Source organism: Vipera berus (genome assembly GCF_964194415.1).
Source record: "Vipera berus genome assembly, chromosome: 3".
NCBI lineage: Eukaryota > Metazoa > Chordata > Lepidosauria > Squamata > Viperidae > Vipera > Vipera berus.
The window spans coordinates 106,710,276-106,732,160 of NC_138204.1; the positions used below are offsets into that span (position 1 = coordinate 106,710,276).

At 42.9% G+C, this 21,885-nt stretch overlaps 1 protein-coding gene and 1 long non-coding RNA gene across 8 annotated transcripts in view; one reads left to right on the top strand and one right to left on the bottom strand.

The window, feature by feature from the left end:
- TRMT1L (tRNA methyltransferase 1L) overlaps positions 1-21,885 on the top strand; it is a 46,943-nt gene that overhangs the window by 21,238 nt on the left and 3,820 nt on the right. For 3 of the 4 annotated variants that reach the window (XM_081323989.1, XM_081323991.1, XM_081323992.1), the window contains 7 exons: positions 138-255; positions 1,566-1,645; positions 2,191-2,437; positions 5,326-5,538; positions 6,754-6,944; positions 7,804-7,882; positions 8,994-9,160. In XM_081323989.1, the coding sequence (XP_081180115.1) occupies positions 138-255; positions 1,566-1,645; positions 2,191-2,437; positions 5,326-5,538; positions 6,754-6,944; positions 7,804-7,882; positions 8,994-9,160 (1,095 nt within the window). Of the gene's footprint in view, positions 1-137; positions 256-1,565; positions 1,646-2,190; positions 2,438-5,325; positions 5,539-6,753; positions 6,945-7,803; positions 7,883-8,993; positions 9,161-17,271; positions 17,686-21,885 lie in introns of those variants that run through there. The other variant, XM_081323990.1, reaches the window with a different exon arrangement.
- Positions 1-21,885, bottom strand: part of LOC308665778 — a 42,401-nt gene that overhangs the window by 10,080 nt on the left and 10,436 nt on the right. For 2 of the 4 annotated variants that reach the window (XR_014025956.1, XR_014025957.1), the window contains one exon: positions 2,378-2,490. This is a non-coding gene — a long non-coding RNA (uncharacterized lncRNA). Of the gene's footprint in view, positions 1-719; positions 906-2,377; positions 2,491-4,871; positions 5,005-21,885 lie in introns of those variants that run through there. The other 2 variants (XR_014025958.1, XR_014025959.1) reach the window with 2 other exon arrangements.

Here is a 21,885-nt window from a genome sequence, read left to right on the forward strand (position 1 = left end):
CTTTTATACAGTCCCAATGTGGAAACACTGATTAGTATCATTTAGCAAATTAGAATAGGATAGATTCTGATCTGTGAAACTTTGAATGATCATCTGAAATGGGCTATAACGCTCTTTCATCTGAAAATAATCCTTAGCCCTTGCTCCTAAATATGAAGTACTGAAGGAAGCGGACACAGATGTACAAGTCCTTCCTAACTATTCAACACCTCAGAAAACAGATTCCTATTTTAACCCCAAAATGAAACTTAACAGGTAAGAAATGATAAAATTGTTTGGGGAAGAATTATAAATAAATATTGTGAATTTTCTTATTAACAGACACCAATAATTATATACATTTTTGCTGTATTGTGGGTTATAAAGGATTAAAGGGAACCTAATAAATTATTAGAAACCCAGTCAGTCAACCAAGAATACAAGTGAGGTTTGAACTAAAATAATAGCCAGAACTACAAAAACCAAGACTACAATTAGTCCTCAGCTTACAATCACAATTGGGACCAGAATTTCCACTGCTAAACAAGGCAGTTGTTAACTGAGTTGCATCCAATTTTATAACCTTTTTTGCCATGATTATTAAGTGAATCATGTTATATGAATCTGGCTTCCCCCATTGACTTTGCTTCTCAGAAACCGGCTAGGAAAGTTTTGTAAAAGGCGATCACATGATCCCAGGAGGCTGCAACAGTCATAAATAGGCACCAGTTGCCAAGCACCTGAATTTTGATCATACGTCCATGGAGAATGCTGTGATGTGTGAGGACTGGTTATAAGTTACTTTTCTCAGTGATGGCACAGTACTTAGAATGCAGTACTGCAAGTTAATTCTGCTGATTGCCGGCTGCCAGCAGTTCGGCAGTTCGATTCTCATCGGCTCACAGTTGACTCAGCCTTCCATCCTTCTGAGGTCAGTAAAATGAGGACTCAGATTATTGGGGGCAACATGCTGACTCTGTACACCGCTTAGACAGAGCTGTAAATCACTATGACACAATATATAAGTCTAAGTGCTGTTGCTATTGCTAAATAGACATGTACATTTGAGGGACGGGTTCTCATTTTTAATTTTTCTGCAAAAAAAAGACTGAGTGGAATAGTCATAATCCATTGACATATCAAGAAGCTGCATTTTGAAAGGATTCCTCAATTCTAATCTAGCATTCTAACTACTACGTTACACAGGCTGTATTCACAAATTATGCTAATCCAGGACTTTTTAACTATGTTTGATTCAAGTCAATTTTTATTAAGGCCATTAGCCAGCAAGTAAGAATTACTTAAGTGAATTAGTCACATTGGTTTATTTGCACATAACGCTAATCAGTTGGTTTATCCCTTTAAAACAAAAACAAATTAATTGCGCTATATCTCTGCATTGTACAAGAAGTGGACAATTCTTTGCCTAGAACAATTGAAGCTCTACCAAAAATCTCAGTACTTTAGATTGGCCAAAACAATAAGAATAATTACAACTGCCTTATGTTATATATTGTTCGAACAAGATATAAGGATAATAAATGCATGGTTTACGTGTATTTTCAGTATACTTTTTTTTCTTTTAGACAACTTATAGTCTGTGCTTTAACTGTTCTAACTGAGGAACGGAAACCTTTGGAATGTCTGGATGCATTTGGAGCTACTGGTAGTCTGCTGTTATGTATTTTGATTTATAATTTGTAAAGAGAATTTGTAATCTGAGGGAGTAAGTCTTATTAATAGAGTTTATTTCTGAATAAAGATGCTTAGGAATGCACCTTTTTTTAAAGCTTGCCCTGCCTTTAAATTTTATGAGTGCATATATATATGTGTAATAGAATTGGGAAAAGTTATTTTGATTTCATGGTTTTATTAAATGAACTACAGGTAGTCCTCATTTAGCAACTGCCTTATGTAGCAGCGATTCAGTATGAAAAGTAACTTTTCTACCAGTTCTTGCATTTATGATCTTCTGTTCTGTAGAGCAAAGGAAAACTGAAGATCGTAAGCACACGTGGTTTCACTTATTGACCATTTTGCTTAATAAACAAGTTGTTGATCCTAATTATGGTAATTAAACAAGGGCTACCTGTATATGTATGCTTCCTAAATAATTCAAACCTAATATTATATTCTGCGTAGTGAGGTCACAAATCTGTAGGCATGCCTTTTGCTAAATTCATCATTTTGTATGTATCATCTGCCTTCCAGGTATAATGGGATTGCAGTGGACAAAGCATCTTGGAAATTCAGTAAAAGTCACAATTAATGACTATAATGAAAATTCAGTGACCATGATTCGAGAAAACTGTCATTTAAATAAGATGAAAGTTGTGATGAATTTTGAGGAAGATGACTGCGATGAATCAATGGAAGAAGGGGAAGAAAACTTGCCTACCATCGAGGTGACTAAATTGGATGCCAATGTCATCATGCATCTGAGAGCATTCGATTTCATGTAAGTTTTGTCTCACTTCAGTCAGCACTTTGTCCACTTGTGCTTCCCAATATCTAGATGGGGAATAATATAGATATAAACACAAAAATGAGATTGATATGAAGGCTTAAGGTTTGCCTCTTTAAGTCCAACTAAAATGCGTAATTCACAGGATATACTATTGCGGTTTAGTATCCTGTGAACTAGATCAGTGTTTTTCAACCTTTTTTGGGCAAAGGCACACTTGTTTCATGAAAAAAATCACGAGGCACTCCGAAAGGGGGGGGGAGGGGAAATAGACATATTTTTCCAAGCTGTCTTTCTACCAGCTCGGTCTAGCTAGCCGTATCAGTTTCATGCCTTCCAAAGGAACCGAATACCCAGCATGCATCTTTCCCCTAAATACCAATTTAAAATTGTATTCGAGTATATTATATGCAGATTGAACAATGACAAGAGATCCAAGAGCTTCCCCTTCAGAGGTCACGTGAACGGAAAAAAAAAGGGAGAGAAAGGGGTTACCTTACGTTTGCTTGTTCGTTCGTGTTTTGTTTTCTTTAGCGAGCCCAGATCTCCCAACTACCAACCTCCCTCCCGTTTCCTAAGCCACCCCACCCTGATAACCACATAATCATCTCTTTGCGACAGCGGGACAAGAAAGGAGACTAAAGAGCGAGAGCGAAGCTCGCAGCTGCTGGAGAGCGCGCGGAGATGGGGAAGACACCCCATCTCAACCCGAGGAATTCTCCGTGCCAAGCCTCCGTAGGGCTGGCACGACCAAAAAGGGGGAAGGGGGGGTTGCGTGCGAGGGGAAACACCCAGCCCAAATCACACTTCGGCTGCTCTGCAAGCTGACGTGGGAAGGGAATCGCCGAGAACTTCCAGGCGGACACGAGAGAGACTGCCCTGCGGTGACAAGACTTGCAGCCCCTTTTTCTCCTCTTTCCCCCTTCCCGAGCCAAGCCCAAGTCACGGCAATAGCGGTCATGGCGCTCGCAAGAACAGTCACCCCCCCACTCCACCCCCAAAAAAGGGAAGGAGCCGAACGGAGAGGGGGGGAGGGAAAAAAAACCACCTTCACCTTGGCTCCCAAGAGGCGCGCGGCCGCCCTGCTACCGGCAGTCAACAAGGTCATGGCGAGCAGCGACCAAACGCGTGGCGGCGAAAGGGAGAGCAGAAGTCGCCGCCCTCGCGAGGGGAGAGTCTTTTTTTTAAAAAAAAATTCAAATTTTTCCATTTTTCCCACGGCACACCAGGCAACATCTCGCGGCACACTAGTGTGCCGCGGAACAGTGGTTGAAAAACACTGAACTAGATCACAAACTGATTGAGGAAGAATATCAGTGCTAGGCTATTACTTGCTGAATGAATTTTAATTCTGTTCTGGAATCTTTGATTTGGAAAATTAAGATTGCTTAAAAGTATCTCTAAGAATCATTGTTGCACTTTGGTTTCTTGCTACTTTCTTCTGCCTACAATGTCTATTAAATCCCAAGTTTTAGAAAACTGCATTCTTCATCTGGGTTCGGGTAGTTAATTGAGCTTACTGCACACTTTTCTATGTATATAGCTCTTACAATCATCTTATGTTGTAAACATCTTGGAATGATTATCATAAAATGTCAATATATTCAACACTTTTTTTACTTTAGATTTTTTTTAAAAATGTTACATATAATAAGTGCTTTTTTTGTTAAAAAAGGTGCCACACATCATACAACCCACCTTGTCTACCTTACAAGGTTTACCTTTGTAGTTGAAACCCCCCCCCCCATTTTTAGTGTATCTAAAAGACTAGGATTTTGTTCAAGGTACGTTAATACTATTAATGTTACCATGCACTGTGTGGTTTTAAATTACAAGAAGGTATTTTATTAATCTTTTGGTACATTTACCACTGGCATACCCATTTAGATTAATGAGTGGAAATGTCAGCTTTCTATGTGGAATGAAATTGGCCCAATAAAACAAAATTTGGTTGCTTGTTATTTTTAAGAAGTTGTCAAACAAGGTGGAAAAATTTACATTTGGAGTTTAATATGGATATTGACTTGAAACAAAGTTGAAAATTTGTCAGTGAACAGATTACTTTTAATTTAGCTTTAAGTTAAACCCAATTTAATAAATAGATCTGATTAAACCTTATACTGTAGGTCTGTCTACCTTTACATCTGACCAATACATAATTAATATATATTATTATTAATAATAATACCTCCAAATCTCAAGACATTGGCTTTATTCTTATTCTTCCCCTCTTCAGTTTGAATATAAAGTATAAAAGACTAAAAAGAGATTTTCATAGACATCCCAGTCTTTGAACTACCCAAGGAACTGAAACAGCAAAGTTTTGCTGTCAGGCAAGCTTCTACGCCAACCGTGTTTCTTTCCTCTTGCTTCGCCTCTTTAACCTCACACCCCACCTTCTGTAAGGGAAGGCAAAAGGGTCACTCACCCTCTCGTGAAAGATGACCTCCATGTTTATGTGTCTCCCACTGCACCCATCGGCTTCCACACCACATGGTCCAACCCAGCCAATCAGGCCATGCTCTGGCTGTGGTGCTCTGGTGCCTCATGGCTCCTCCTAGAGGAGGCAGACAGTGCCAGAGGGGACCCTGTTTGTACTGTACCGCCAGCGGGGCATTTTCAAAAACAAATGAGGATAGGAAGGGAAACAATAGGAAAAGAACACAACTCTGGGAAATCCATTGAAAAAAGGTGCCGGAACTTTGTTCTGGTGCATTCTATGACAAAAAAAGCATATAATACATAAAATTAAAACCTTAGGCAGACAGTACTTTTCTGAAAGGAATTCCTGTTGAAGTGTATGGAAGATGAAGTTTGTGCATATATTTTCTTTCCTGTATAATTTTTAACTGCTATGTTCTGTTTCTTACATTATCATACAGCCACCTGGACCCATTTGGATCATCAGTAAACTACCTAGATGCAGCTTTCAGAAATATAAGAAATCTTGGAATTGTTTCAGTGACATCAACAGATACAAGTTCTCTCTATTCAAAAGCGCAGCATGTGGCCCAACGTCATTATGGTTGCAACATTATCAGGACAGAATACTATAAGGAACTGGCTGCTAGGATGGTACTTGCTGCTGTGGCAAGGTACAGTTGCATTTCCAGAATAGTTTCAAATTCTAATATGAGGTGGGTCTGATTTTTGATTTGATGCAAATTGATTTTTGCATCCCATCTCCCAGTAACCTTCAGCAAGAATTATGAATGTGTAAACACAAAAATTCTTCAGAGCCTGTATACAAAAATTTTGATCCACTAAGATGAATGTTGTATCTTTGACCTTTACAACCTTTTTACAGTCCCTGAATCTAAACAAAAATAAGCAGAAACTGAATCTCTAGTAATTGTTTTAGGGCTGATGGTTTGCAGGTCTAGGGAATAATTTTGCAAAAGTTTGGGAACTTATTGAAATAGATTTCTTTCAAAAAAAACACATTCAGGTAATTACTAAAGAGCCATTTCATAAAGGGAGAACAATTATGCTACATAAGAATAATCATCAGATAAAATATTCCAGGATTGATTATGAAAATGGTTTCTTAGTCAAATTGATTTAGGAAGCCTCAACAGCAATCCCATTATGTATAGATCTTTGAAATGCCACGAAATTATTCTGGGATAACATCCAACTGTTGGTTTGAAAACATTATAACAGGGAAGGAACTCTTATCCAGCTGGGTGCCTTCCCTCTAGAATGGCAATTCTCTTTTCATTATGTGGATAGAAGTCAGTTGTACAATGTGCATAGACCCGCACATTTTAAAACAACTTGAACTACACTTTTATTTTGGGTTCAGATTTATTAAGCCTCAATTCATGCAAGAACCAATTTGATGGAATTAGGGATTTAAACAAAAAAATGTAGATACCTATGATGAGGTTCCCCTGAGATTCAAGCAGCCTTCACTCTACTGGTGGGGGCCCTGAATACCTGACTCTGCCCAGCCATTTGCCAAGTGCGACTGAAGGGTTTTTTTCTTCTTTTTTATTCTCATCTGGGCTAGCTATCTTTGCCATCTTTGCTCCTTTTTGTTTTATCACTTTAGATTGTTTTTAAAGCATTTTATAATACCTGCTTCCCATCACAAAGTAACTAGGAGTTGGGCAATATATAAATGTTGGGCAGTATATAAATAGATTACTGAAGGAATCAATGGATTGGGTTTGCTATATTTGTCTTGGCTGCATTCAGCAATCCAAAAAATTGTCCATTGAAAACATGCTTCTACATGAAGTTACGAGTAGGATATTTGGGGAGAGTTTGCCTTTGCTGGATTCTATTAATAGTTTCTCTTTCTACAGAGCTGCTGCTAGATGCAACAAAGGCATTGAAGTTTTGTTTGCTGTGGCTCTTGAACACTTCGTACTAGTACAAGTGAGAGTGTTGAGAGGTCCTTCTTCTGCAGATGATACTGTTAAGAAAATTCGACACCTAATTCACTGTCAATGGTGTGAAGAGAGGATATTCAAAAGAGAGGGCAACATGATAGAAGGTAATTCTATTTTGTAATTTCAGGTAGTTCTTCAGTTAAGGAAAATCACCACAGCCCCTGCATTTTGTGTCGCTTGTTTGTTCAGTAGTAATCTATTCTCAAATTAACATGTAGCAGACTATTTTGGTACTGTGATGATTTAGAATGTAGATGATAGTCCTGCATAAATTTTATTTCTACCCTTCCTCTTTATGCAACAGAAATCTTTTAACAATGAGAAATAGCAACAGCATAAAGAATAACATTAATGTGCTAATAATGGAAAACAATATTGGTATTGTTTTCATGAGAAATGAGAACTTATTGCACAGGAAGGCTGCAATCATATACACAATTAGTGGGGCTTAACTTCAGTTTATATTTGTAAAACATACTAAGTCGACATATAGAATTGAATAATGATACCACAGAACTTGAATTTGCCTGTTCCATGGAGTGTTTCTTAGAGAAAAACTTCTGCCTTGAATTTACTGAAATAAGCTAGTATCTCATAGTGCCATGAGGCAGGCTAAATTAAGTTGCAGTTATTGGATCAAAATCAAAACCTAAGCTTTTTTACTCAAACTTCAATCTCATTGTTCAAGTGTTAATCCTATTATTACACTTGAACTTCAGCTCCCCATCAAATTTAGGAGAATTATCAGAGGAAATAAGCTGTAATATAAGGTCATATTTTATGCATGCCTGCAGGGATTAATTCACCCATTTCTGAAACTATGGTGTTTAGTAACAGCCAGAACAAATTACTTTTGTAATTATAATGGCTTTTAGTTTATTAACATTTCAATTTCCATAACATTCATATATTATATATCACTCAAATCTAGAAAAAATATGTTTTACTGTTTCTTTTTCACAGACAATCCTTACTGGCAGCTTCCATGTGACTGCCATAACCAAATGACTGGGAAGACAGCAGTTGAACTGGGACCCTTGTGGTAAGTATTTTTTAATCTTTACTCACTTTGGGATAAGAATGAAAATTAGATTGCAAAGGGTGTATATTACATTAATAAAATACTCTTGCCCATATCTAGCATCTAAAGTGCAAGCCCTTTTTTACTTACTTGGAAGTAAATGTAGTTAAAATCTCTTCTAATTAGATAGATGCAAGATCTTTTAACCAAGGCTATGCAAAAAAAATCAAAATAATCTCACATTTACTTTCTCTTTGTTGGATATTGTATTTTTCATTGTACAATCAAATATTTACACTGTCCAGTTGCAAAAATAGTTCTTTGGGGGAACTTTTTTCATTGGCTTTAACTGAACACTGCAGTGCACTCTAAATTTATGTAATGTACTATTTTCAGCTATTCATCTGAATATTCCTGGTTTTTCTGTTGTTAATCCAGATTTTCACCCATATGCCTTTTTGTTTCTCTTCCACGGCTTCCTCATAGCCCAATAAGACATTAACAATGAAGTTCGATGAATCTCAAAGAACATTTCTGTTTGGCTGGCTGTTATTACTACATTTTAACTTACTGCTATATCAGAATCAATCTGAAATCAGTCAGATTTACTTTTACCTAAAATGTTACTCATTGCACTCCAGAAGAGATTTGCACTATTTGAAAATTTTTTGTGCGGTTATTAGAAACAAAAGAGGAAATAAATAAAAACATTTGCATGATCATTGTAAGGTAAATTTCTGGTTACACAGTTTGGACTTTTGTAAAAAATAAGTGCAAACATATATTTTCTACATAATTTTGCATATGCATAACTAGAATGTAGTTTTCCTAATTGATACTCTCCTTCTTTTTAAAGATTTACTGGGAGAAATACACTTTTTTAACCCAGTTTTTATTTTGTTGGGAATAATAAAATATTGTTGTTTGGGAAACAGGCCAGGATCTTTCCCCGTTTCTGAATATGTTGTTTGCAAAAAGAGAAATCTAAATATATTTCTAATTCTTTAAATCCCTTTAAAATCTAGGAAATGAACATTAGTAATATCACCCAATGCTATTTTTTTTCTAAAATAATTACTCTCTCATTTTAAATAAATTCTCCATTACATTCTATAGTTTTGTTGCGTTGTAGGTCAGGATCCCTCTTCAATACAGGATTTCTTAGAAGAATGCTGTTTGAAGCAGTTCAGTACGGCCTAGAAGACATCCAGCCACTTCTAAAAACACTGATCTGTGAGGCAGAATGCACAACACTGAAACAGTTTTCAATTCATGCTCCTGGTGGTCAGAGTAAACAAGGTAAGAAGAAGGCATGAATTAAATTAAATAAATGTTTAGTAATTTGTAAAAATTCCAATTTAATATATAAACCGAATAAAAGGTAAAGGTAAAGGTTCCCCCATATGCGTGCTAGTCGTTGTTGTGACTCAGGGCCAGCCTGTGGTTTCGGCAGCCGGCTCAGATGTGTCGGATGACTCAGATGAGGGGGAGGAGGACCGTGTGGGAGACGAACCGGTTGATGATGGCGTGGAGGCTTGGCAGAGTTCCCAGCCGGGGCCCTCTTCTCAGCTGCGTGAGCCCGATAGTGCGGAAGATGATGACCCACAGCTGGCCCTGTTTAAGGACGCCCGACGCAGGAGGCAGTCGAGCAGGAACAAACAAAGAAAGAATGTGGGACTCCTCGGGAGGAGGCACAGGGAGACCACGCCCTGAGCTCTCTATAAAAGGAGTGTTTTGGGGAGGGGCTGGTTGCTGAAAGCAACTTTTCCGCTTGAGAAGACAAGCTCTAGTGTTTTTGTTAACTGCGTAATTAAATCTTGGCAGATGCCTTTTAGCCTTGGACGCTCTCCAGTCTCTTCTTTCTGAATAGGGGTTTGCCTTACTCAAGGCCAGAAGAGGGCTGGTTCAGAACAGTTTGCTTTCAGCCCCCCACCCCTTATTACTACGATGGAGCAGCTTCTTGCCGAGAATGCCCAGCTCAGCAACTCACTTTGCTGGCAGCTCAGGTGGCACAACTGCAAGCTCAGGTACATGCTGCACCCCCACCCAGGAGGAAATGTCAGATAGCTATGCCGGATAAATTTGCTGGTAAACCAGAACTGTTTCCTGCCTTCCTGGGACAATGCCAGCTTTATATCAGCGTGAGAGCAGCTGATTTCCCCACTGACCGAGATAAGGTGGGATTCATGTTGAGCCTTCTGTCGGGAGATGCAGCTCGTTGGGGCACGCCTCTGTTGGCACAGCCTAGCCCTTTGTTGGATAACTTTGGGGGGTTTTGTGACCATATGCGCCTCATGTACGAGGACCCGATTAAGGCGCAGACTGCCACCCGACGCCTGAAAGCTTTGAGGCAGGGTCAGCGCCCTCTACAGGCCTATATCAGCGATTTCCGGCTGCTTAGCCAGGATTCCGCCTGGAATGAGGCTGCGCTCGTGGATGCCTTTCAGGATGGCTTGTCAGAGGAGATGTTGGATGAGCTGGCCCGCGTGGACATTCCCTCAGACCTGAATGGGCTGATCCATCTTTGTCTGCGGATCGATGCCCGGCTGCAGCAGCGTAAGAGTCGCCGTGCCACCCCACAGACCCCTGCCGCCCCTGTTGTGCGTGAGCCCCCAGTCCAGAGGGAGGAGCCAATGGAGCTGGGTGCCGCCAGGTCCCGTCTATCGGTGACGGAAATGGACAGACGATCGGAGGGGTTGTGTTTTTACTGTGGGGACCCTGGACATTTGGCTGCTTCTTGCCCGAAGAAGCGTCAGCGGGCGTCAGTGACCAAGCCTGCCCCGAGAAAGTCCCCTGCTTTGCTATCGGGAAACGGCCCGAGCCCGATCTAGACGGTGTGAAAGATCGGGCGACCCACAACGACCACGCCGAGCGACGCCGTTCCGACGGTGCCTGTGAACCTCCACGGCATTTGATTCTGGAGGCACGACTGATCCTTCCTGGCAAGCCAGAGGGGATTCCGGTCCATGCCTTAATTGACTCTGGGGCTACCACTAACTTTATGGATTCGGCCTTTGTGGCCAAATGGGCTGTTCCCCAGTGTCCAGTGGATCCGCCCATGCTTGTGGAGACCATCGATGGTCGAGTGCTCCTGTCCGGGCCTATTACGGCCGCCACGCAACCCGTGTGTATGGCCATCAGTACCCATGTGGAGGCCATTCAGTTTTACGTCACTTCGGATCTGCACTTCCCCGTGGTCTTGGGACTGGCGTGGCTCCGGGCGCATGATCCACAGATCTATTGGTCTCAGAACTTGGTCACCTTCCCAAGTTTGCAGTGCGTGGACCACACCCGCCATATCTGTGCCGGCCAGGTGGAGGGTTCCTCAGGGGTTTCCTTGCCTCCCGAACTGTCCGACTTTGCTGATGTGTTCAGCGAGTCAGAGGCGGACCAATTACCCCCGCACAGGCCCTATGACTGTTCCATTGATCTAGTCCCTGATGCGCCTCTCCCAGTGGGGCGTTTGTACTCCATGTCGGAGCCCGAGTTGGCTGCATTGCGGGACTTCCTGACAAAGAATTTGGCTCGTGGTTTCATCCGGCCCTCGTCCTCGCCAGTGTCTGCGCCCGTGCTCTTCGTCAAAAAGAAGTCGGGCGAGTTACGGCTTTGCTGTGACTACCGGAAACTCAACGCCATCACGGTGCGTAACCGCTACCCGCTGCCCCTCATCCCCGAGCTCTTGGACCGACTCCGGGAGGCTAAGATCTTCACGAAACTGGACCTGCGTGGAGCTTACAACCTCGTCAGGGTTCGGCCGGGTGATGAGTGGAAGACGGCGTTTGGTACTCGCTATGGACATTTCGAGTACACGGTGATGCCGTTTGGCCTGACCAACGCCCCCGCTGTGTTTCAGCATTTTATGAACGATATCTTTCGGGATCTGTTGGACCAGTTTGTCGTGATTTACCTGGACGACATCCTGATTTACTCCCCGTCGCGTGAAGCGCATCATCAGCATCTCCGTCAGGTCCTGCAGCGCCTCCGGGAACATCGGCTGTTTGCCAAGTTGGAGAAGTGCCAGTTCTACCAGGTGACCATCGATTTCCTGGGTCACCGCATTTCTCCTGAGGGCATCGCCATGGAGCCGAGTAAAGTCGAGTCGTTGCAGAGTTGGCAACCCCCGCGTCGCGTGAAGGACGTTCAGCGACTCCTTGGATTTGCCAACTACTATCGGACATTCATCCCTGGCTTTGCTGCCTTGACAGCCCCCCTCACCCGGCTCCTGCAGAAGAAGACGGTTCCAGTGGAACGCCCCCGAACAACAGGCGTTCCAGGCTTTGAAGGACGCCTTCATGAAGGAGCCCATCTTGAAACATCCCGACCCGCAACGGCCGTTTGTCGTGGAGGCGGACGCCTCCGACATTGCCATTGGGGCCGTGTTACTCCAGGCAACGACGCCCAGCGGTACCCTTTTCCCTTGCGCGTATCACTCTCGGAAATTGAACCCCTCGGAGCGCAACTATACCATCTGGGAGAAGGAGCTGCTGGCCATCAAGGCGGCGTTCGAGGCTTGGAGGCATCATCTGGAGGGGGCGCGGCATCAGATCGAGGTCCGGACGGACCACAAGAATCTGGAAAGCCTGCAGACCGCTCGGAATTTGAATCAACGCCAGATCCGGTGGTCCCTCTTCTTTGCGAGGTTTGACTTCCGGGTGCGGTACATACCAAGCGGGCACAACCAGAGAGCGGATGCTCTGTCCAGAAAGCCCGAATACACCCGAGCGGAAGACAAGCTTCCGCCCAGGACAGTGATCCCCGTCGAGTCTTTTGCTGCGGTGCGGGAGCCGGTGGATATACGGGCTCGGATCCGGGAGGCGCAGCAGCAGGAGGCGTGGGTGGCTCAGCAGAAGGAAGAGGTGGGGCCAGATTCGCCTTGGTCGGTCGCGGATGGACTCCTGTATTATCGTGACCGGCTCTATGTTCCAGGAGGGCCACTCAGGGGACTCGTCCTCAGCCAGTGTCATGATAACCCGGCTGCGGGGCATTTTGGCCTGTTCAAGACTCTGAACCTGGTCTCCCGTACCTTCTGGTGGCCCCGAGTCCGACACGATGTCCAGTCTTATGTCACCTCCTGCATTCCCTGCAGGCAGGCCAAGTCAGCGACAGGGGCCCCGCCTGGTTTACTGCAGCCCTTGCCAACACCCAAGAGACCCTGGGGGGCTGTGTCCATGGACTTTCTGACGGATCTACCCCCATCCTCCGGCTTCACGACAGTGTTTGTGGTGGTGGACATGTTGACCAAGATGGCGCACTTCATCCCCTGTTGCGGCTTACCGTCAGCTCGCGCCACTAGTCGCATGTTCATCCAACAGGTGTTCCGGCTGCATGGCCTTCCCGATAGAGTCATCTCCGATAGGGGGGCCCAGTTTACAGCCCGCTTCTGGCAGGAGTTGATGCGGGCGTTGGACATTAAGGTTTGCCTCTCGTCCGCGCATCATCCTCAGACCGACGGGGGTACCGAGAAGGTCATCGGCATCTTAGAGCAGTATCTGCGCTGCTACGTTAACCTGCAGCAGGACAATTGGGTGGACTATTTGGCCATAGCCGAGTTTGCCTTTAACAACTCGCAGCACACCTCCACGCAGATGACACCGTTCTTGGCCAACGTGGGTTATCACCCCCGGTTTTTCCCCCTTTCTCCCGTGGACTCATCGGAGCCGGCAGCGAACGAATTTATGGCGGAGTTACAGGCGATCCATCGGTTGGTGCGACGGCAACTGGAGAAGGCCAAGGCCGACTACAAGAGGTTCGCCGATCGGTCGAGAAGGGATACGCCTCCACTATCGGTGGGGGATCGGGTCTGGCTGTCCACCAGGAACCTACCATCCACTCGGCCGGCGAGGAAGCTGGACCACCGTTACCTTGGACCGTTCCCAGTCGAGGCCGTCATCAATCCGGTCGCCTATCGTTTAACTCTGCCACGTTCCCTGCGCGTGCACCCCGTCTTCCATCGGTCCTTGTTGGTCCCCGAACAACCGGCCTGTCCACTTCGCCAAGCGGAACCTCCCCCATCAGGAACTCGTGATGGAGGCAGCACCCCCGAGTACGAGGTCGCCAGCATCCGGGATTCCCGCTGGCTGAAAGGTCGCTTCCAGTACCTGATCGAGTGGAAAGGGTACGGGCCGGAGGACTTCACATGGGAAGACGCGACCGCCGTTCATGCCCCTGCGTTGGTGACTGCGTTTCACGAACAGTTCCCATCCCGACCGCATCCGGATCGGCAGACCCGGGGGAAGGGCCCTGCGGTGCGGGATGGTGTTGTGACTCAGGGCCAGCCTGTGGTTTCGGCAGCCGGCTCAGATGTGTCGGATGACTCAGATGAGGGGGAGGAGGACCGTGTGGGAGACGAACCGGTTGATGATGGCGTGGAGGCTTGGCAGAGTTCCCAGCCGGGGCCCTCTTCTCAGCTGCGTGAGCCCGATAGTGCGGAAGATGATGACCCACAGCTGGCCCTGTTTAAGGACGCCCGACGCAGGAGGCAGTCGAGCAGGAACAAACAAAGAAAGAATGTGGGACTCCTCGGGAGGAGGCACAGGGAGACCACGCCCTGAGCTCTCTATAAAAGGAGTGTTTTGGGGAGGGGCTGGTTGCTGAAAGCAACTTTTCCGCTTGAGAAGACAAGCTCTAGTGTTTTTGTTAACTGCGTAATTAAATCTTGGCAGATGCCTTTTAGCCTTGGACGCTCTCCAGTCTCTTCTTTCTGAATAGGGGTTTGCCTTACTCAAGGCCAGAAGAGGGCTGGTTCAGAACAGTCGTTTCTAACTCTAGGGGCCGGTGCTCATCTCCATTTCAACGCCGAAGAGCCAGCGTTTGTCCAAGGACGTCTCTGTGGTCATGTGGCCGGCATGACTAGATGCCAAAGGCGCACGGAACGCTGTTACCTTCCCACCGGAGTGGTCCCTATTTTTCTACTTGCATTTTTACGTGCTTTCGAACTGCTAGGTTGGCAGAAGCTGGGACGAGTAACAGGCGCTCACTCTGCTGCACGGCCCTCAGGATTTGACCCGCCAAGCTGCCGACCTTCTGATCGACAAGCTCAGCATCCTAACCCACTGAGCCACCGCGTCCCTATAAACCCAATAGGGGGCTTTAAATCAAGCTTTGTGTTCTGCTTGTTATTGACTTCTTATGTGAGGAAGAAAAATATTAGTGATGTTCATTTTTGCAAAAAGTTTAAATGCCCATGAAGTAGTATGTTATCAAGTAGAAATAGAAATAGAAATAAAAAACTTTATTTGGCCAAGTGAGATTAGACGCACAAGGAATTTGTCACCAGTGCATAAACTTACAGTGTATATGCAAAACAACACTCATAATAATGCTACCAATAATAGAAGGTAGTAGAAAAGATTAGAAGGATCCTAGTAATACAGTTGCAAGAAAAAGTATGTGAACCCTTTGGGATTACGTGGAGTTTTGCATGAATTAGCCATAAAATGCGCTCTAAATGTCATGTAAGTCACAACAATAGAAAACACAGTCTGCTTAAAATAATACTACACAAACAGCTGTTGTCATGTTTTAATTGAACATAAGATGGAAACATTCACAGTGCAGGGTGGAAAAAGTATGTGAACCCCTAGCCTAATGACTTCACCAAGAGCTAATTGGAGCCAGGAGTGAGCCAACCTTGACTCCAACCAGTGTGATGATATTGGATGTGTTGCTGACAGCTGTCCTGCCCTTTAAAAACACACACCTGTTTTGGGTTTACTGGTCTCAAGAAGCACTGTCTGATGTGAACCATGCCTCACAGAAAAGAGCTCTCAGAAAACCTACGATCAAGAATTGTTGACTTGCCTGAAGCTGGAAAGGGTTACAAAAGTATCTCCAAAAGCCTTGATGTTCATGTGTCCATGGTAAGACAGACTGTCTACAAATGGAGAAAGTTTAGCACTGTTGCTACTCTCCCTAGGCGTGGTCGTCCTGTAAAAATGACTGCAAGAGCACAGTACATAATGCTTAATGAGGTAAAGAAGAATCCTAGAGTATCAGCTAAAGACCTACAGAAATCTCTGGCACATGCTCACATTTTTTTTTATTAAATTTATTATTTAAAAACATTGGACACAGTACCAGCGAGCTGACAAACCTTTTTGTCTACAATGTTTAAATATATATATATACATATATATATATATGTACATCAAAAATACACTTAAATACACTTAGATTACAAATCGGTGAAATACCACAATATTTAAAACAGTGAGCTAGTCTGTAAAACCTAATAGAGACCTTTCTTTTTATCCATCCAAAGATACAATTTGTTCCAAATTCTATAATAGTCTGATTGGTCTTTATTCTTTAATTCCAAAGTTAATTTGTCCATTTCATATCGGCGTCTCGTTTTAACCAAGTTATTCCACCTTTAACGATGGGGGGTGAGGTGTTACCCCCCGTTGATAGGGCTCGCAACTTGGGCGTCCTCCTGGATTCACGGCTCAATTTTGAAGATCACATAGGAGCCGTGACCAGGGGGGCTTTTGCACAGGTTCGCCTGGTGCGCCAGTTGCGTCCCTATCTGGACCGAGACGCCCTACGCACAGTCACTCATGCGCTTGTGACCTCCCGTTTGGACTACTGTAACGCTCTCTACATGGGGCTGCCCTTGAAGACCACTCGGAGGCTTCAACTGGTGCAGAATGCGGCCGCGCGAGTTGTAATGGGGGTCTCCCGATACTCCCATGTAACACCTCTACTCCGCGAGCTGCATTGGCTTCCGGTTGCCCTCCGGGTGAAATTCAAGGTGCTGGTTATCACCTATAAAGCCCTACATGGCCTGGGTCCGGGTTATTTGAGGGAACACCTGCTGCCGGCATCAAACGCCCTTCGCCCAGTGCGCTCTCACAGGGAGGGTCTGCTCAGGGTTCCGCCGGTGAGAGATTGCCGGCGGGTGACACCCAGGGATAGGGCCTTCTCAGTGGGAGCGCCTGCCCTCTGGAACCAGCTGCCGGTAGAGTTGAGGACTGCTCCCGACCTCCGATCATTCCGCCGGGGCCTGAAGACCTGGCTCTTTGAGCTCTCGGGCCCAGGCTGAGGAGAAAATTTTAACTGGGGTTTTAATGTACAGGGTGAATTTAATGCTTTTTAATTGGTTTTAACTTTTGTATGTTTTGATTTTTAATTCCCTGTAAACCGCCCTGAGTCCTCAGGGAAAGGGCGGTATACAAATGCAAATATTAAATTAAATTAAATTAAATTAATTCAGCGCAATCCCAAATTTTCCTAATAACCTCTTTTTCTCCTGGGATCTCATTCTTTTTCCATTTTTGCGCAAATGATATTCTAGCTGCTGTGATAATATGGATCATTAAGTATAGCACATCTTTAGGATATTTCTCTTTCGTGATTCCCAACAAGAAAAGTTCTGGACTAAACTCAAGATCTTGTTTCAATATTTCTTTCAGCCAAATCCAAATCATTCTCCAAAATTTTTGTGTTTTACTGCAAGACCACCACGTGTGGAAGTATGTGCCTATCTCTTCAGAACACTTCCAACATTTGGGAGATGCTGTTGTGTACATTTTTGCTAAGCGGGCTGGGGGAAGATGCCATCGGTAAAACATTTTAAATAAATTTTCTTTATACGATGAGGCCAGTGTTATCCTTTTATTTCTATCCCAAATTGTTTGCCAAGTATCTAAGTCGATGTTATGTCCTAAATTGTTAGCCCAGGTCAACATGGGGTCTTTCACTTGCTCTTCAAACAGCTTATATCCCAAAAGTAATTTATAAAAATTCCTTATTTGTTTAGAGTCCGGTCCCAATAATATTTTGTCCAATGCTGTTTCAGAGGTATATATCCCCCATTCATTTTTATCCTTCCTAAATCTCGATTGGATTTGTAAGTAGGCCCACCAATCGAGTTTTATACCTTGTAATTCTAGTTCATTCCTAAGTTTCAATTCCCCCTCCTCATTCAGAATATCCTTGTATGAGATTATGTTACCCAAATCAAACAGATTTGGGTAAACTATCGCTTCAAGGGTGGATAGCCAGACCGGTATTTTGGTGTAATTGTGAGATCTAATTTTTTTCCAAGTATTAAGTAGCGCTTGCCTGATCCGATGTTTTTGAAAATGCGAGAAAAGACCTTGTTTCTCCGTCCATAGGAAAGCATGCCAGCCATATTGCAAATCGTGACCCTCTAAAGTTAATAGTCTTCTATTTCTCAAGATTACCCATTCTCTAATCCAGCTCAGGGCCGCGGCATGGTAATATAATTCCCAGTCTGGCAATCCAAAACCCCCATTTTCCTTCGTGTCCTGTAAATATTTCAATTTAATTCTTGGTTTTTTCCCCTGCCAAATAAAATTTAGTGATAATTTATCCAAATTTCGAAAAAATTTAGAGTCGAGTTGAATTGGGATATTCTGAAACAAAAACAGGATTTTAAGCAGAATATTCATCTTAATGACAGCGATTCTTCCCAATAATGAGAGTTTTAGGTTTCCCCATCTTTCCAGATCACCTTTTATTTGGTTCACTACATTATCATAATTATCCTTTTTGAGTGAAGTGCATCTAGCCGTAATGTTAATCCCTAGATATTTTATTTTCTTGACTATTTCTATATCCATGATTCCGGCCAGATTACCTTTTTGTTTATTGGTCATATTTTTAACAATCATCTTGGTCTTATTTCTATTTATTCGCAGTCCGGCAACCTCACCATATTTAGATAATTCTTCCAATAGCTTTGGTCCCGTCTGACATGGATCCTCCATAATAAAAACCAGATCGTCCGCGAAAGCTTGCAATTTAAAGGTTTCCTTTTTAATGGTTAATCCTTTTATCTTTGGGTCGTTTCTTATAGTTCTCGTTAATACTTCAAGAGTCAATATAAACAGCAATGGTGATAAGGGGCAGCCTTGCCGTGTTCCCTTTTGAATTTGAAACTTGCTAGATGCTTCCCCATTAATAATTATTTTTGCTTCCTGGTTGTCATAAATTGCCCTAATTATATTTATAAATTTTTCACCCATATTCATAAAGCTAAGCTGTTGGCACAAAAAAGACCATTTAACATTGTCAAATGCCTTTTGGGCGTCTAAGAAAAGTAATGCCATCTGTTGTTCGCTATGTAATTCATAGTACTCCAATGTATCTAATATTATTCTAATGTTGTGCTTAGTGTGTCTCTTAGCGAGAAAACCATTCTGATCTGCGTGTATGAAATCATTCAGAAATCGTTTCAATCGTTCCGCTATAATTGATGTAAATATCTTGTAGTCCGAGTTAAGAAGTGATATGGGTCTATAATTTTGGATTAATGTATGGTCCGTGTTATCTTTCGGGATAAGGGTTATGTTTGCCTCTAGCCAAGATTTAGGCGTTCTTGCGCCTTCTAATACTGCGTTAAATACCTCCACTAGGGGTTGAGCTAGGATATTTTGTAATTCTTTATAAATTTCTGATGGAAGACCGTCGGGGCCCGATGCTTTATTATTCTTTTGTGCATTAATAGCTTTTATCACCTCAGATAGTCGAATTTCCTCGTTTAACATATTTCTGGTATCTTCTGTGACCTTGGGTAGTTTGGCTCTTTGAAAATATTCCTCCATTTTCTCCACACTTGCCTGACTATCTTCTTTGTATAAACGCTCATAAAATTCCTGGGCTATAATTTTTTTTTTTCCTCCTGGTGGAATATTCTCCCTTCCTCATCTCGTAGTTCGTGAATCCAGTTTTTCCCCTTTTGTTTTCCCAATTTATATGCGAGCCACCGGCCCGGTTTATTTGCATTTTCAAAAAAATTTTGTTTCGTGTTTCTCAATTGTTGTGCTAATTTCTCTTTGTCTAGAATGTTAAGTTTGTGTTTAATCAGATCCATAGATTGCTTGATATTCTCTTTTTGTGGATCTTGTTGGAGTGTAACTTCTAAGCTCTTATATTCCTCTTCTAATCTTTCCCGTTGTTGTCTTTTCCCCTTATTTTTGTATACCATGTATGCCCTCGCTACCCCTCTCATCATTGCCTTAGCTGTATCCCAATTGTTTTGTACTGAGGTGTCTATAGCTTTATTTTCCTTAAAGAAAAAACTTAGTTCTCTCTCCATCTTAGATTTGAATTCGTCTTCTTTTAAAATTGCTCTTTGTAGCGTCCATCTGGGTATTTTTTTGGAACCTTTCCAGTTAAGTTTAATAGGATTGTGATCTGCCCAAGTACCTGTCGCTATATGTACCTCGTCTATTTCTGAACTAATTTCTTTCGTCATCCATACCATGTCTATTCTAGACCATGAGTTATGTCGGTTGGAGTAATATGTATATTGTCTAGCCTTACGATTTCTTTCCCTCCAGACATCTTGGATATTTAGTTCCTCAGCCAAGTTGAGAAAAGATCTCGGTAGAGTTCTTCTCTTCTTTTTCCTAAGCTTCTTTCCCATATAATCCAAATTTATATCTAGGATAGCATTAAAATCTCCTATTAAACAAATCTCCTCATAATCAATGCTACATATCTTATTGTGAAGTGTTTTGAAAAATTGTTCTTGGTTATGGTTTGGGGCATATATCTCTACCATCATGACCTTCCTGTGATTTATTACAACCTCGACTATCAGTATTCTACCCTCTTTATCGTTATAAATTTGTTTTGCAGTCAATTTTGGGTTTACATATAGTGCCACTCCTCTCTTTTTCTTGTGTCGGTCTAAGGAAACGAATAGGTTCCCTATTCTTGGTTGTACTAACAAATATTTTTGTTGTTCCTTTATATGGACTTCTTGTATTGCCACGATATCCAATTGTTGGTGAATAAGCCTATTAAAAAATTTCCGCCTTTTCACTGGCGAATTCAATCCATTAATATTCACAGACATAATACTACACTCACCTCCCTTCATCTTACTTATTTCTGGTTTTTGTGGATCTCGTGATTCGGGGCTCTCTCTCTTCCTTGTCTCTAGTTCCATGTTTCTCTGTTAACTCACCGGATTTGTTCCTTCTATCCTCTGTAGCTAAGATCTTCCCATCCATTGCCACACATATTGTATCTCTTTCTCTTACCTCCCTTCCATCTTGATCTTCTAAATCTACTTCCTCTTGGCTATGGAAGTGGCGTTTGTAAAAATCTTCTGCCTTCTCGTGTCCAGTCTATGCCTTCTATCCTGCCACGTAACTAGAATACCCTCTGGAGTTAGCCATCTAAAGTTTACATTTTCTCTTATTAATTTAGATGTTAAGAATTGATAGCCGCGTCTCAGATCCCTCATCCTTTTAGGTATCTGTTTAAGGATGGTGATTGGTTGGCCCCGAAATTCTAATGGTTCCTCTCTAAATCTATGCAGAAGCTCATCCCGAATTGATTTTTTAACTAACCTTACATGTACTTCTTTTGGGAGGTTGTGCCTTCTCGCATAATTAGTTTGAACCCTGTATGTTTCATCAATTTCCGCCAGCATTTCCTCCTTCCCTACACCGAGTGCCTTTGCCATCAGTTCTGCCATCATGACCAACAGATCTTCCCCTCTTTTTTCTTGAACGTTTTGGAAGCGTAGATAATGAGCAGCCTTTTCTGCTTCCAGAAAAATGACTGTTGTTTCTAACTCCTTATTAGCCTGAAGGAGTGTTTCATTTAAATCATCTACTCTCTTTTCCTCTTTTTCCATTCTAGCTTCCATATCTTGAAGTCTTTGTTCATTTTTGACTAATTGTTGTTGAATCCCTTCAAATTTATCATCTATCGCTTGGATTTTCCCCTTTAATTCACCAGTGTCGTTTCTTATTTGGCCTATTTCTCTCTTCATCTCCTCGTGGTTTTTGGCCATTGCCTCGTGTAGGTTTTGCAAAAGGGCATGTAAATCTTTAAAGGAATTCGAGTTAGATCTTTCCCTTTGCAGCATATCCTCTATAGATTTCTGATTGGAGGGACTTGAGGCCATCCCCTGTCCCTGTGCTGCCGCCTTTTTGCCAGCGCTAGGCTTAGTTGCTCCCGAGATACTTGTCATGTTTCCCCAATTATAACACGCGTTTTATCAATGTGTAATACCCTGAGTCTTATATAAACCTTTTAACTCT